The sequence below is a fragment of the Pseudorca crassidens genome, chromosome 7, assembly GCF_039906515.1.
Source record: "Pseudorca crassidens isolate mPseCra1 chromosome 7, mPseCra1.hap1, whole genome shotgun sequence".
Lineage (NCBI taxonomy): Eukaryota > Metazoa > Chordata > Mammalia > Artiodactyla > Delphinidae > Pseudorca > Pseudorca crassidens.
In genome coordinates, this window is record NC_090302.1 from 80,262,953 (window position 1) to 80,278,227 (window position 15,275).

Sequence of the window (15,275 nt, forward strand, 5' to 3'; positions counted from 1 at the left end):
GACAAGAGGCTTAAAATTCTTTTAATGAACTGTTATGTTGAAGTATAATATACTTCATATAGATCAGAACTATAGTGATGAGTGAGTCATCGCAAAGGGAATACAGTGGTGTAATCAGCACCAAGTTCAAGAGATAGAAAACTACCAGAACCCACTCTTACACTCCACCGAGATATAGCCTCTATCCTGACTTCTAACAGTTTAGATTATTTTTGTCTGCTTTTGGACTTTATGTAAATGATGAAATCATATTGTTTGTATTATTTTTGTCTGGTTTCTTTCATTACATTTGTGACGTTCTTTCCTGTTGTTACATGTAGCAGCATTTTGTTAATTTTCATTTTGGCGTGACATTTTATTGTGTTAATTTATCATCATTTATCTATTCTATAGTTTATAGATATATGTGTTGTTATCAGTGTTGGGCTATTACAAATAATGCTCTTTTAAGAATATCCTTATACTTGCCTTGCTATATATATGTACTCATCTCTGTTGGATATAAACTCAGGAGTAGAATTGCTGATTAATAGGGTATGCATATTTTCAGCTTTAATTGATTCTGCCGAACAGTGTCCAAAATGGTTGTACCAGTTACGCTCCCACGAGCAGGGTCATATTTTCCGTTGCTCTCTGTTTGTGTCAGCCCTTGGAATTGTCAGTCTTTCTCATTTTAATCCATTTTTGTAGATGTATAACTGGATATCATTGAGCTTCTAATTTATATTTGTCTGATGACTGGTGAGGTTGAACACCTTTTCATATGTTTGTTGGCCATTTGGATATCCTCTTTTGTGAAGTACCTATTCAGGTCTTTGCTTATTTTTTTAATTGTATCATCTGTCTTTTTCATATTGATTACTAGGAATTCTGTATATATTTTGGATATGAGTCCTTTGTTTTATATATTGTTTTCCTCACACTCCGTGCCTTCACTTTTCACTCTGTAACTGGTGTCTTGATAAACAGAAGTTTCTAATTTTAATGTAGTCCAGTTTATCAGTCTTTTCCTTAGTGAATAGTACTTTTTATGTCTTGTTTAAGAAATATTTACCTATCCTGAGGTCGTGATGATATTCTGTGTTATTATCTAGGAGCCTTATTTTACCTTGCACGTTTAGATCTACAGTTGACCTGGACCAATTTTTTTTTTTTTTCTAAGAATGATATAAGGAGGGTTCATGATTCCATACAAATATTCATTTGACCAACATCATTTATCAAGAAATCCTTTTCCCAGTGATCTGGGAAAGGTGGCAGTGCCACCTTTGTCTTAAATCAAGTATTCATATTGTGTATGGGTTACTTCTGAGCTCATTCTATTCCATTGCGCTTGTATCACATTATCTTAATTACTGTACCTTTATAACTGGTAGCATGTCTCTTCAAACATGATCTTTCTCCAAGATTGTCTTGGCTGTTCTTGGCCATTTGCATGTCCATTTAAATTTTAGAAATAGCTTATCAATATTTGCAAAAAAAAAAAGAAAATACTGGGATTTTGATTGAGCTGGTATTTAATTTATAGTTCAGTTTGGAGCGATTTGAGATCTTTATAATATTGAGGCCTCTAATCCATGAGCAAAGTATATCCTTCTATTTAGTCATGTTTTCTCTCAATGATATTTTATAGTTTTCTTTATATAGATTTTGTACATTTTTCAGTAGATTTTAGTTCCTTGCTATTTGATGTATTTTGATGCTATTATAACTGGTATTTTTTCTTGTATCACTTTTAAAATTTAATTCTCTAATTGCTTGTTGCTGGCATATAGGAATACAGTTGATATTTGTTGACCTGTATTCACAACCTTGCTAAATTACTTATTTCTAACAGTTTAGCTTCTTTTAGATTTTGCATGTACACAATCATGTCCTCTTCTAATTTCTTTCTAATTCTTAACTTTTATCTTTTTCTTGCCTTATTGCACTGGCTAGGCCTCCAGTACAGTGTTTTTTTGTTTGTTTGTTAATTGATTGATTTTATTTATTTATTTTTTGGCCGCATTGGGTCTTCATTGCTGCGCGCAGGCTTTCTCTAGTTGCGGTGAGCGGGGGCTACTTTCATTGCGGTGCGCGGGCTTCTAATTGTGGTGGCTTCTCTTGTGGAGCATGGGCTCTAAGCATGTGGGCTTCAGTACTTGTGGCACGTGGGCTCAGTACTTGTGGCTCAGGGGCTCTAGAGCACAGGCTCAGTAGTTGCGGTGCACGGGCTTAGTTGCTCTGTGGCATGTGGGATCTTCCCGGACCAGGGCTCGAACCTGTGTTCCCTGCATTGGCAGGCAGATTCTTAACCACTGTGCCACCAGGGCCGTCCTCCAGTACAGTGTTGAATGAAGGGTGGTGATAATAGGCATTTCTAACTTATCTCCAGTCTCATAGGGAAAGTTTTAAGTATTTCACCACTATGTATGGTGTTTGCTGTAAGTTATTTGAATATACTCCTTATCAGATTAAGGGACATTTATTCAATGACTGGCAAACTTTCTTGTTCCAACAAAGATTAAAGGTATAGCTCTGTGAAAATATTAACATTTGGAGAATTTAGCTGAAGAGTATGTGGGCGTTCATTGTGATATTCTTGTAACTTATCTTTCTTTGAAAATTTTTCAAGATAAAAAGTTAAGCAGAAACAGACAAATGCAGACAAAGTGCAGTCTTGTTTTACCTAGAAGTTTGACCTTCAACAGTTGTTAACAATACCTCTTTAGGTGGCTAAATATATAGAAGATAATATGATGATTAATAGCACTGCCCAAATTTCCCTTGGTTTGACCCTTATGGTAACTTTGTAATAACTGCTATTCAAAACTCTTGTCCCTTAAGGACTGTAACATTGTTCTGCACTCCAAAATGTGAACTAAGAGTCCTAAATATTCAGAAATGCTGTGGTGAATACACAGAAGGTCTCAAAAACATGGAAATGCACCTTTGTTTAGTTGAGACAGTATTTCATGGTAGTTAGAGCCAGCCAGAGCTCTAGCTTAGATTGCCCAGATTTGAATCCTGGCTTCACAAATCAGTTAGCAATGTGACCATGGGCAAATCACATTCTTTCTCCAAGACTTAATTTTCTTAAATATTTGGGGAAATGGTGACAATAATAGTACCTACCTCCCTGAGTTGTTATGAGGATTATACATTAAAATTAAGGAAGATATACATAAAACTCTTGGCACAAGCCTAAACCATAGTAGATGCTCGGCAAATGTCAGTTATTGATTAGAACTAGCTATTTCTGAAAGCCTTTTGAATTTCTCCTCGATCTTTGAATGATGACATAATGACCCTTTATGTAAGGATTCTTTCTTAAATACTCACAGACCTAAGGAAAAAAAAAATGTGAATTGAGAATACCATCTAAACTTGCAAATAGGGACCTCCCTGGTAGTCCTGTGGTTAAGAACCCGCCTTCCAATCCAGGGAACATGGGTTCAATCCCTGGTTGGGGAACTAAGATTCCCACACGCCGTGGGGCAACTAAACCCACATGCCGCAGCTAGAGAGAAGCCCGCGCACTGCAACTACTGAGCCCGTGTGCTTTGGAGCCCACGCACCACAGCTACTGAGCCCGCGTGCTCTGGAGCCTGTGTGCTGCAACTAGAGAGAAGCCAGCAACGAAGACCCAGCACAGCCAAAATAAAAAATAGATAGATAAATAAAGTTGCAAATATATGCTCCATTGCAAAAATGAAAAACTGGCTGGCCATATTCATCCCACAGACATGTTTTATTGGTGTTTGTGTTTGAATTAGTGGCCAACTAATCAAAACATCGAAATATCTCCCCCTTAGGAATTCTTAAAAATTTGAAAATTAAACCTTAAAAAATTAGAAAATCTAGCAACAGTAAACCAAATTCTTATGGGCATGAAGCATGTAAGAGACCCCTATCTCTGTGTAAAAGAAAACTGTACTAAGTGCTAAGCTCAATTTTATCTATCTTTAAAAATAAACAAACAAACAAAAAAACCCGACATATATACCTGGATGTTGGTGAGGTGCCACGAAACTCACATACTGCTGGTCAAAACAGAAGCAGCACTGTGGAGCCCTTAGACCACAATATCAAGGGTCTGATGTCCATACCATTTAACCCAGTTATCCCACACCTTGGAAACATTTTCCAGAAAAATAATCTCAAAAGCTTTTTGTTCAGAGATATTGTGTTACTTATAATATTGAGAAGCTGGAGAACTGTTGAAGAAACCTAAATGGGATATAAAAAAAATTTTTTAATAAATTTTAAAAAAATGAAAAAAGAAAAAGAGCAAAACAAGAAAAAACAAACAAAAGAAACCTAAATGGGGACTGTTTAAGTAAATTGGGGGATATATATAATTAGAAGATTATGCAGCTATTAATACAGGGAGTGTGAAAATCAAATAGTAATATGAGAAATGCTAATCATATAATAATAAGGTGAAAAAAGATTCAAAGTTTTATATACACTGATTGCAACTACTTAAAATTACAGAGGAAAAATCTGAAAGGAAATACATTAAAAATAACGCAGAGCTTATGTTGTAAATGCAATTCTTTATTTTCTAAAGTGATATTAACTTTAATATTATCTGTCTAGGTTTAGGTGAAACCTCAAAGGAAGTCATCCCCCATTGACCATCCCCAGTGCTTTCCCTCCCTCAGCCTTCTCTTCACCTAACAATCTAAGTCCCCAGTGTCAGCCTACAGCTTGCTCAGAACCATCTAGATCTGTCTTATTTTTTTTGTTCTTTGAAGACAATTCAATATCTTGTCCCAAGTTGTTCTTATTCTCCTTAATAATTAGGTTTATTGAAATGAGATCATTAATGTATAAAGAATTTAGGACCTGGGGGGCACTCTGTTACTATGAGATAGTTTTCCTCCCCCTCCTTTCCTTTCATTTACTTACTTCTCTCTCACTTTCAGGCGGTTAGCAGAGGCATTTCATATCAGTGATGATTCTGATCCTTTCAACGTACGTTCTTCAGGGTCAAAATTCAGTGACAGTTTGAAAGAAGATGCTAGGTATGTAAGTTGTTACCTACTTTCTTAATTGTGGCTTACCAGAGTGATCTTTTAAGATGTAGTAACTAATATGCAGTCCTCTGTGATTGAGCCAGTTTATATATCTATAAGGGATTATATGATATTTAATAAAAATCCTTCTCTTGGTCTCTCAGAACTGTCCCATTGAAGAATTGAACTTGGGGAGAAAGTGTGTGTGTGTGTGTGTGTGTGTGTGTGTGTGTGTGTGTGTGTGTCTGTGTGTGTGTGTGTGTGTCTGTGTGTTTGGGCCCTGTGGTGGGAGTCGGGGCCCCCCAAGGGCTGGACTAGCCTGAATTGAAGGATCTCTGGTTACATTCCACCTCTGTGTGCCCAGGTCTTAATCACATGGGTGGTCCTCACTTGGGTGGTAAAAAGTCTTATTTTCCTCCAGTCTCCTGGCCTTCTGGTGGCTAGTTCTCCTTCCATCTTCCCTTTTCTCATATTTGATTTCTTACTTTCTCTTCCTTTGTTCCATCACATTCAACCTTCTGTTATCTGACAGTTCCTGACCTCTGCAGGTTTTCTGCCCACATTGTCCACTGCCTGCACTTTACAGGCAGAGGGTGGGTAGAAGGGATTCTCAGAAGATCAGAAACAAATGAAATTAACTGTGGTTATTTCTCATTTCAGGAAGGACTTAAAGTTTGTCAGTGACATTGAGAAGGAAATGGAAGCCCTTGTGGAGGCCGTGAATAAGGTTGAAGTCAAAACATCCAGCTGTACATGTCTCTAAGGCCAGCTTGATAAAAAAGTCAAGTCCCAGAAACACTGTCGGTATAAAGTAGTTACAGGAAAAAGTCACAGCTGCCTTGAGGATCCTTATCTTTCCCAAAAGCCCATCCGTTATAACATCCATGGAAACCCTGTCCTGGTTCAGAAAAGATACCTGCAATAATATTAAATGTAAATAAAAATCCTAGCTCTGTGCCTAAAAATGGGTGAAGAAACTCTGGACGAAGGAGATTCAGTAGGGATACTTAGGAAGACATGCTCGGTCCTCAGATCTCTGAAGGGCTGTTGTATAATGGGACACACTGGTTCTTAGTGCCCCAAAGGCAGGAGAGAAACCGTTGGGCGAGGATGAAAAGTTGAATGGGTAGTGGCACAGACTCCTTCAAGAGAGTGAAGCTGTCCTGGAGGCAGCCAGCCCCTCGGTGGCTCCCTCTTCATTCAGGGGCCTGTGGGTGAGGGCAAGGTGGCTACTTTAGCTCCACATCTTGTGAAGATGGGTTTCCTTCCCGCCATCCCCTCATCCCCTTCCTTTCTGTTCCCACTTCCCAGCAGGATACTAACACAGAGGAGAAAATGGGACCATTGTTCCCCTCCTAATTAGGAAGCCTGAGCAAATGTATTTCTGTGCTTGCGTGTCTGTATCTGTACACTCGTGATTTTTAGCGTAGAATGTACTTTTTATAGGAAGTGAGATTTTCTTGTTTATAAGTCTTCAATTTATTTACTCATTTCTTGGGAACATCACTCACTCCCCAGTTACGGGCCCCACAGGAGGAACCATTGCACTGTCCGTGTAAGTCTCAGTTTACTTGCCCTCTGTTCCTCTAACCCCGGCCAACTGCTACCCTGTGGCTCACAGAGGAGATGAAGGAAGTGCATCAGCCCTCATCCTCCCACAGCCTCGGCTTGCTTAGCAGTCAGTGAAATGCTGTGTGCTGTGGGCCTCCAAAACTCAGCTGTCTCTTTATTGACCCAGGCTGTTCTGGGATGGTGGGAAGGACCTCTGTGGACATATCCTGTTTTCAAGATGATTTTTATCAATCAGTCATCTTTTCCCTCAATACAGGGAAAGAATAGTAAGAAGAGCCACTGCTTCCCTCCCATGAACAGAGACCACCGCCGGATCATCCACGACCTGGCCCAGGTGTACGGCCTGGAGAGCGTGAGCTATGACAGTGAACCGAAGCGCAATGTCGTGGTCACTGCGGTCAGGTGGGTGAATCTTGCCATTACAGAAGGAACTGCTCGGTGGAGCAAGCTGGACCTGGGAAACAGGGCTGGCCAATATTTGCTTTCCTTACTTCCTTCCTTGGAAGATGAGGTGGAAAGTCTGCCTCTGGGCCAGCCATTCTGACTGATCTAAAGGTCCAAACCAGAAAGTAAAGCCCATGCTTCAGTCCTCAGGCCAGACACACCTAAAGGATACAATCCACGTCAGACCCTGAGGGCCTGGAGTGGGTACCTGCCCATCAAATCTGTCCCTTTTTCCCTTGTGTCCTCCTTGCATGATGGAAACAGGAAGAATGCTGACCTGTGACTCAAGGCATCCTCTGTAAACAGTGTTTGCCATTAGAGGAAACCAAGGCAGTAGTGTGGGCCAGGAGGGGACAGTAGGACCTAAGATCACTGTCAGAACCAGGGGGAGTCAGAAGAACCTCCCAACAAAGAAAACTCAAGTGTGAGATGAGAGGAAGCAGGTAGCAGGCCCAGCAGAGGTGGGTGAAAGGGACAAGGGTTAAACAAAGTTGATCATGCCTGAGAGGAGACGGGTCATATCAGAGAGTGCTCCGCAGCGTCACAGTGAAAGTCTCGGACTGGATTTCCAGCTGTCTGCCTCTCTCACAGACAGTTCTAACTTTTCAATACTTTGTGTTCTTACTTTTATCAGAGGGAAGTCTATATGTCCTCCTACCACGCTGACAGGTGTACTTGAAAAGGAGATACAGTCACGGCCTCCACCACCGATTCCTCATCACAGACAGCAGACAGACAAGTAAGGGTTCTTCAGCTGCTTTCCAAAGAGCCCTGTCTGTTCAGAGAAGCCAGCAGGGGCTGAACTGCCCTGGGCTGCACCAGCCATTGGTGGCCTCCTTGGGCCTGGCTTTGGGGTGCTGTGTTCAGATATATAAGGTTTGACTGAGATGTCAGACACATATGTTCATTCCAGAGGGGTCCCAAGTCTGATGTTTGTAATGCCCACTTCCCCTCCAGGGAGCACAGTCACTGGCCATAATTTCCACAGTGTAGGTGGTGACACTGGGAAATGGATTCAGTCTGTCACACCAGATGATTTAGGAACATCATGTGGTCCACAACAGTTACTCTGGAGATGGAAGTGGGATTCTAGCGGGGAGCTGACAGTGAAGGGGGGAACTTTCATGTTTTGCTCTGTCTACTTACATATGGTTTGAAGCATTTTTACAACAAAAACATATGTTTGTGATTTAAGGAGAAAAGAAAACCACATTGGCAAGCAGGAAATCTGGCAGGTGTTTTCTCAGACAGGAGCAGAGAGGGTCTTCATCCCTCCTTCCTTTCCTCTCCCTTCCCAGGAGGGGGCCAGCTGCCCTGCTGTGACAAGGCCACACTGCTGGAAGTTGCTGGGAAACACAGTGGGGTCCCTCCTCCTGTTCTGGCCTTCCACACAGAAGCCTAGGAGTACCTCCTACACAGAACCTCTGGGTAGGGAAGTTTGCAAGGTCACCATGAGCGTCCTAGCCATCTGTGTTCCCCTGGAACTGGACGGGACAACTAGGTGTTGCCCATTGGGCACAGCCTCAGCTAGGAGCACCTGGGGCCGTGTAGCTCCCCAGCACCAGCCCTGCTCTAGCCCTGGAAGCAGGCAGCCTGGACTCCCAGCAGCACAAGCTGCGTTTCCTCATGTTATTCCACAGCTGTGTCCAGTACCACCTGGGGGACGTAAAGTTACGGGCCTGTTTATGACATGCTATCTTTTTTTTTCCTTTGCTTGCTGTATTTTTTTTGTAAGACTTAATTGTGGAAAATTTTTAGAGTAGAGAGAATGGTATTAATATATTAATATAAACCCCTGTGTGCCCATCACCAAATTTCAACAGTTACCAGCTCATGTGGACCCCACTGTCTTGTCAAAGCTTCACACATGGTAAACCAGCTGATCCTGAACTTTCCAAGACCTGAATCTGTTTCCCCCAAGCAAGAAAAGATTGATCATTCTGTGTTTGCTTTTCAGGAATCTTGGGAGCAGTAATTTACAGAAAATAGCCAAGGAGCCAGTAATTGACTACTTTGATGTCCAGGACTGAGGCGATCAAGATGCACTTAGAAAAAAGAATGATTAGGTGGGGTGGAGACTCGTTTGCCAGCAGATTGATCATGTTTGTTCCCAACTGCCTGGTGGACTCAGAGCTCACATACTGTCTTGAACTGATACATCCAAAGCATGAGTGTGTCAGAAATCCCCGTGTCCTCTCTTCTGTCTGTATAAAGTATTTCAGTATGTCTCTCACTGGACGGTCACTAGTGATTCAGTCGTATTTGCAGAGGCTCCTCACACCACCACCGTGATCGCCCTGATGGTTGGGGGAACATGGGGCTTGATTTAGTCAAACCAGAATTTTAGCCTGAAAATGTCACTTAGTCATGGTCTCAGTTGTCCCAGTTATCCATCCTCCTCCTGAAAATGCCTGCAGCATCAGGTGCACCTCGTTTTTTTAATCCGAAGTGATCGCTGTCTTTGGAAAGACATAGGCTAACTTCTCAATCCAAAATGCCAAACACTGAATTGGTACACCACAGCTGGAATCACACATGTGGTTAAACCCAGCTGTCTTAGCTGAGTCTTTTGTCAAAAATTCTTGTAGGCCTACCTAGCTGAACTTATTTTAGTGGTCCTCAGTACCATCAGTTCCAGACCTAGGAGAAGGGTCGGGTGACTTTACAGAATTCCATCTTCTGGAGTCCGGGGGAGGGCCTCTCATAGCACATCGCTGAGCCTGTGTGGTGACAGACAGGTTAGCCTATCCATTGTGGTGGTGGAGGACATAGAGCAGCTCCTCCTTCTCCCAGGTTCACACTGCAGCCTCTGTGTACTGACCAGTGCAGCCCTAACCCCTTCTCTCTGGTTGAGAAAGAGTCTCTGGGACACTTACCTTTCCTCTGTTGCTTTCTCCCAGGCCTGCAGCAGCCGTATTGGCTTTCCCTGTCTCTGAGCTCTGGACCTCTGTTTGAATATTCAAAAAACCATGTGGACAGTCCAGGGCTTATGCCAGCAGCCCACTGGAGGCATTCTTCAGGCTCCTTCTAAGGCAGGTACATCAATAGTTACATTAGTTTGGCTCTCTGCATTGGCACTTCTCCAGCATGGAGGCCAGACTTCCAACAACTTCCTTCTGCTCCAGAGCAAGCCACAAGCCCCAGAGCAACAGAAGGAGAATTGAGAAGTGACATCACAAGCCTGGCACTTAATTTTACTAGGAAGAGCAGGGCTGCCCTTTGGTCCTGACCAGATGATCTGCCTTGAAGGACATGATGTACAGCAATGGGAACAGGTGACTGGAGGGCAGAGACAAAACCACCTCTATCTGAGCCCGTTTAGTAGAGGGTCAGTGGCACCACACCCAACAGGAAGCTCATGAGCATCTGTTGCTTCTTTCAAGCAGTGAGTTCAGTGGGTGAACTGTACATTGAGAGCATCTCAAAATCAGCAGGAAGCAGGAGACCTGATCTCAGATTCCAGCTCTGCCACGTAACAGCTTGCTGCTGCCTGGTGGAGTGGAGATATCACCTAACTCACCAGGGTTGTGAGGATTAAATGAGATAACGTACATGGAGGTGCCTGGTCTGTTATAGGTGCTGAAAGTTTAGAGTAGCTGGAAAATATATAGGCATCTTCTTTCTACATAATGCCAGCCAAGTGAAAAATTAGAATGCTAAGCAGGCCACTTCTGGTGAATACTTGCATCCTACCCATGCCAGCATGTGCTAGGGCTGTGGGAAATGGACATGGCCTGTTCTTTTACAGTTAGTAATCCAGTGGGGGACACATACCTGAACAAATAAAATGAAATTGTTTGGACTGGCACAAATAGGTCATTAGTCTGTTTATTAAAAGCTGAAGGGCTATACCAAGATTTTTTTGTGGCATGCTAGGAACGGATTAGCCCTCATGCTTAGGGGAAGGACCCCTGGATGGGGAACAAAAACAGAAGGAAGCATTTGAGCTGAGTCTTGAGATGGTAGACTGCCATTTGGAGGAGAGAGGCATGCTGAGTAAAGGTAAAAGGCATGAGACAAGCCCAGGGCTGTGGTTTGTGGGAGGTTTGAGGAAGGATTAGTTGTCCAGAGTGGGCAGACAACTGGAGAGACAGTTGTTGAGCTGGAGAGGTAGACAGGGGTCAGTTTGTAGAGAGCCACAGGGAGCCACTGAAGGATCCTAAGCAGAGAGCAGCATGGCTGGATTGATGACCTAGGACAGGAGTTGGCAAAGGTTTTCTGTAAAGGGCCAGATACTTTAGACTTTATGTTGTGGCTACCCAACTCTGCCACCGTCGTGTGAACACAGCCCCAGACAGTACATGAGGGGATGAGCATGACTCTGTTGTAATAACATTTTATAGACACCAAATCGGAATTTCATAGAATTTTTACATGTCTCAAAATAATAATTTTATTTTTTCCAACCTTTTAGAAATTAAAAAAAAAAACATTCTTAGCTTGTGGGTTGTTCAAAAACAGGCTAGATTTGGCCATGACCTTAGTTTGCCCACCCTGTTCCTAGAGCTGTTACTCAGGCAGAGTGTGTAAAAGGGATTGGAGGGCTAACTTTGAGGCAAGAGACCCAGCCAAGAGCTGCCAGAGTGATCCAAGTGAGAGGAAGAGGGTGGTAGGAGTTGGTGCTGCAAAGAGGGAAGAGGTTCAGGAGATCCAGGAGGTAGGCTAGGCTGCCGGGTTCAGCAGGGAGATACTCCCCTTGGATCACCAAAGGGACCTCAGACCCCTCAGCGAGGGGAAGCTGTTTCTCATGTGTTTGGTGGATTCTTCACTAAGCAGTGGCCTTAGACAAAATTTTACCCGTCAAAGTAAATTACATTTAGTGTGGGCTAAAGGGAAAGACACCTCCACCCCTTACATGGAGGGAGCCAGTGGGCATCAGGACCCTACTTTTGCTCCCTAAGAATCTGGTGGTATCTTCCCACCCCTCCAGCCCCACAGTCTCCTCCAACAGGAGTTTCTTCATGGGGCCAGAGCTTTCCAGAGGCCAAGTTCTTAACTCTGGCATTCCCTCTGGCTTGTCTAGCAGGGCTGGCTCCTCTCAACAGCAGTACAGTCTGGCGTGTGGTGGAAGGTTGTGTGCGGGAAGGAGATGAAAGCAGCCCTCCTAATTGCAGGGTCTGTGTGAAGCCGCTCTGGATCCTGTCCTGGACAGGGCCTGGCCAGGCCGCGGAAGAGGCCAGGGGAGGGGAAGAAGGAATGTCAGTCTTGTGGGGGAGGTGCAGAGTCTCAAACAGTGGATCCTGAAGTTTAGGGAGTCCTTCCCATGTGGTGCCGGCCTTGCTTCATGCCTGAGAGCCTGGAGATTTTGTTCTCTAAGGAAAACCTGCCGGTGTGCCTCCTCTTCCAGAACTGGGGAGGGATGGCCAGGCCAGGCCAGAGCTCCTTCCCCTTCACAGACCTGCCTTCTTCATCGGTCCCCTCACTCACACACCTGCCACAGCCATCGGGAAAGTTCTACCTCCCAAACTCCCCACATGGCCTCAGCACAGGTGTCCCATACCATCTCCCGTGGACTTTGAGAGCTCACAGATTCCCCAGGGCATTCTCTAAGCCAGACCAACCCCAGTCTAGAAAGGCCCAGCCAGAATGGACAGGGCTCTAAGGGCTGTGTGTCAGGCCTGAATTGGAATCCAGGCCTTGGGTTTCCCAACCTAGGCCAGGAGGGGCTGCGTCCTCAGGAAAGGGGGAGCTGTCTTCCCCACACGGTTCCCTTGGAGTCCTTCCCAGTGGCTTAGGCTGCCCTCAGCCCCAGGTTTCATGCACACAGCCTCTTGGGAGACCCTGCTGCAGAGAACCCGGCTGAACTGCTGGGACCCCCGATTGGCTGCCTCAGCTTGCTCTGTGCCTGAGCAGTTTGCTTCCAGTGTCCGGGCATTGATTTTCCCACCTGTCAGCTGGGTGATAGTTCCTGCCTCCTGCCCCGAGCCTTTGGGAGGATAGTGGGTAGGGAGGGTCTCCCAGTGTCATGTGGCATCTCAGCATGGTCAAGCCTCTGGATCCTGTCCCAGGACTGTCTCTCAGGGCGTAGGGAGGGAAGGAACAGAGCAGTCGTGAAGCTGCTCTGGCAAGGGCTGGGACGTTCAGTCACCTGCCCCCTTACCCCCCGCCCGCCCCCCGCCTACCCCAAGCCTGCCACATGGGTGAGGGAGTCAGGGGTCTTCACCTACCCACACTTTCCCAAGAATTTCTAATAGAAGAATAGCTTCTAATAGCTTTTGAGCACTTTTGATACACCAAGCACTGTGCTCATCTCTTTTACTCCTCAAAGCCCCATAAAGTATGTATCCTTATTTTCCCAATGAGGAAACTGAAGGTTGGAGAAGTTAGATCACTTGCCCAAGACCACTCAGTAAATTGGGGATCTGAAATTCCTACCAGGTCTGACCCCAAAACCTGTGTCCTCCCCACTCCACGGGCAGAGCAGTGGGAGCTCACACAGCTCATCCTGGAGTCGCTAAGACTGCGTGGCCCAGCAGGTCAGGACAAGTGGGAGGGAAGCTTATACCATGTCCCAATGTAGAGAATACCCCCAGAAGATGAGACCTTTTCCTACGGTGGCCACGAGGGGGCAGTGTGTATCCCCAAACCAGGAGCCTGGGAATGGGGCGAGGGAAGTACTTACACTTTGCCTCAGGGAAGCACTCTTTAAAACTTTTTAGATGAGTTTATAACCAATATCTTTTAAGCTTATCACCTTTTCATCTCTTTTTTTCATACTGTTTTTTCTCTTCTTATTGATAGACACAGTATAGGCACAGGAGGATAAACATCCCAGGCAGAGGGAGCAGCCGTGGCGAAGGCTCAGTGGTAGAAACATGCCATGCACCTTCAAGGAACAGCAAAGCCACCAGGCCAAAAGGTGAATAAAGGAGAGAGTAGCAGGGGCCTTGAGGTCATTGGAAGGCTTCCGGCGGAGGAGTGAATGATAAGATCTGGCTCAATTTTGGAAAGGATCATCCCAGCTGCTGTATTGAGACTAGACTGTAGGGCTGAGTCAGAGCAAGCGGAGAGGCTGGGAGAGCAGTCAGAAGACCACTGCTGTAATGCTGAGAGGTGGTTGGATTCTAGATAGAATTTGCAGATAACACCTATAGGATTTGCTGGCAGCTGGGATGTGGAGTGTGAGAGGAGCAGAAATGACTTCAAGGTTTTGGGCCTGAGCAAGGGGAAGATTGAATTTGCCATTTACTGGGATAGGAGAGGGTGTGGGAGGAGCAGGCTTGCAGGATGAGAATCTGTCCAGTAGGCGGTTGTCTGTGGGAGTCTGAAGCCTGGAGACAGGATTGAGCTGGAGATCTCATTTGGGGAGCTGTTGGCATATAATGGTATTTAAAGAGTGGTGATTTCACCAGCCTTCCAGCAGGCTGGCCATTTTGGGAGGGAGGGTGAAAGAGAAGAGGTCCAAGGATTTTGCCCTGGGCACTCTGTCATCCAGAGGGCAGGGATCTGAGGACAGGGCAGGAATCAGAAATTGCCAGAGCCAGAGCTGGGGCCTGAAGCTGCAGGACTCAGTGATACGGGGAAGTGCTGTGGAGTGAGGGTCTCTAGGGCTTTTTTCCACATTGCCCAGGAGGGCATGAGCTTCCCTCACTTGCCCTGACCGTCTGAACCACCTGAGGGAAGGAACCAGCCCCAAGGCACAGGTCAGTTAAGGCCCCAGAGTGTTCGGGCTCCCGGGGCCCGGGGAGATCATGGGCCTTGGCTGCTTCCTCCTCTTTAGCCGTCTCTAAAACGTGGGCACTCCCCAGGTCTCCATCGTTTCTCCCTGGGCACCTCATCCAACTGCAAACCTTCAGCTACCACCCTGGGCTTCAAAGCGCTTTCTCTATCCCAGGCCCTTGCCTTTCCCACGATGTCCCACAAGTCCCTCTAATTCAGCACATCCAACCTCTAGACTGTCTCCTGTGTCTCCAACCAGTCTCCCCCATCCAGTCTCCCCTGCCCTGGCACTGGGCCTCCGTTAGGAATTTATCTTCGGTCTAATGTCCCCTGACCTGGGGCCAGAGGCCAGGGCATAGGTGGAGGAATGTGGCGGGGCAGTGAGGGCAGGAACACATTCTTGCTGGCCCTGGCAGGGCTGTTCCAGGGGCCTGTTGGAACCCTCATCTGAGGAATCCTCTTTATCAGCCAACAAGGGTTTTGTTGGGTCCCTGGAGGACTCAAAGGCTCAGCCCCAGACTTATGACCTTATCTGTGTACCTGGGTGTACCTAGCTCTGAACCATGTGTCTCATCTCTCAGCCTCTGAGCTCCATCACTC

At 45.4% G+C, this 15,275-nt stretch overlaps 1 protein-coding gene across 9 annotated transcripts in view; it reads left to right on the top strand.

The window, feature by feature from the left end:
- The window catches only part of NFX1 (nuclear transcription factor, X-box binding 1), a 79,860-nt gene extending 69,032 nt beyond the window's left edge, over positions 1–10,828 (top strand). For 7 of the 9 annotated variants that reach the window (XM_067744602.1, XM_067744599.1, XM_067744601.1 and 4 more), the window contains 5 exons: positions 4,911–5,009; positions 5,661–5,727; positions 6,829–6,974; positions 7,651–7,755; positions 8,974–9,249. In XM_067744602.1, coding sequence (XP_067600703.1) covers positions 4,911–5,009; positions 5,661–5,727; positions 6,829–6,974; positions 7,651–7,755; positions 8,974–9,046 — 490 coding nt within the window. In that variant the 3' untranslated portion in view covers positions 9,047–9,249. Of the gene's footprint in view, positions 1–4,910; positions 5,010–5,660; positions 5,728–6,828; positions 6,975–7,650; positions 7,756–8,973; positions 9,250–9,916 lie in introns of those variants that run through there. The other 2 variants (XR_010945082.1, XM_067744600.1) reach the window with 2 other exon arrangements.
- The last annotated feature ends 4,447 nt before the right edge of the window (positions 10,829–15,275 follow it).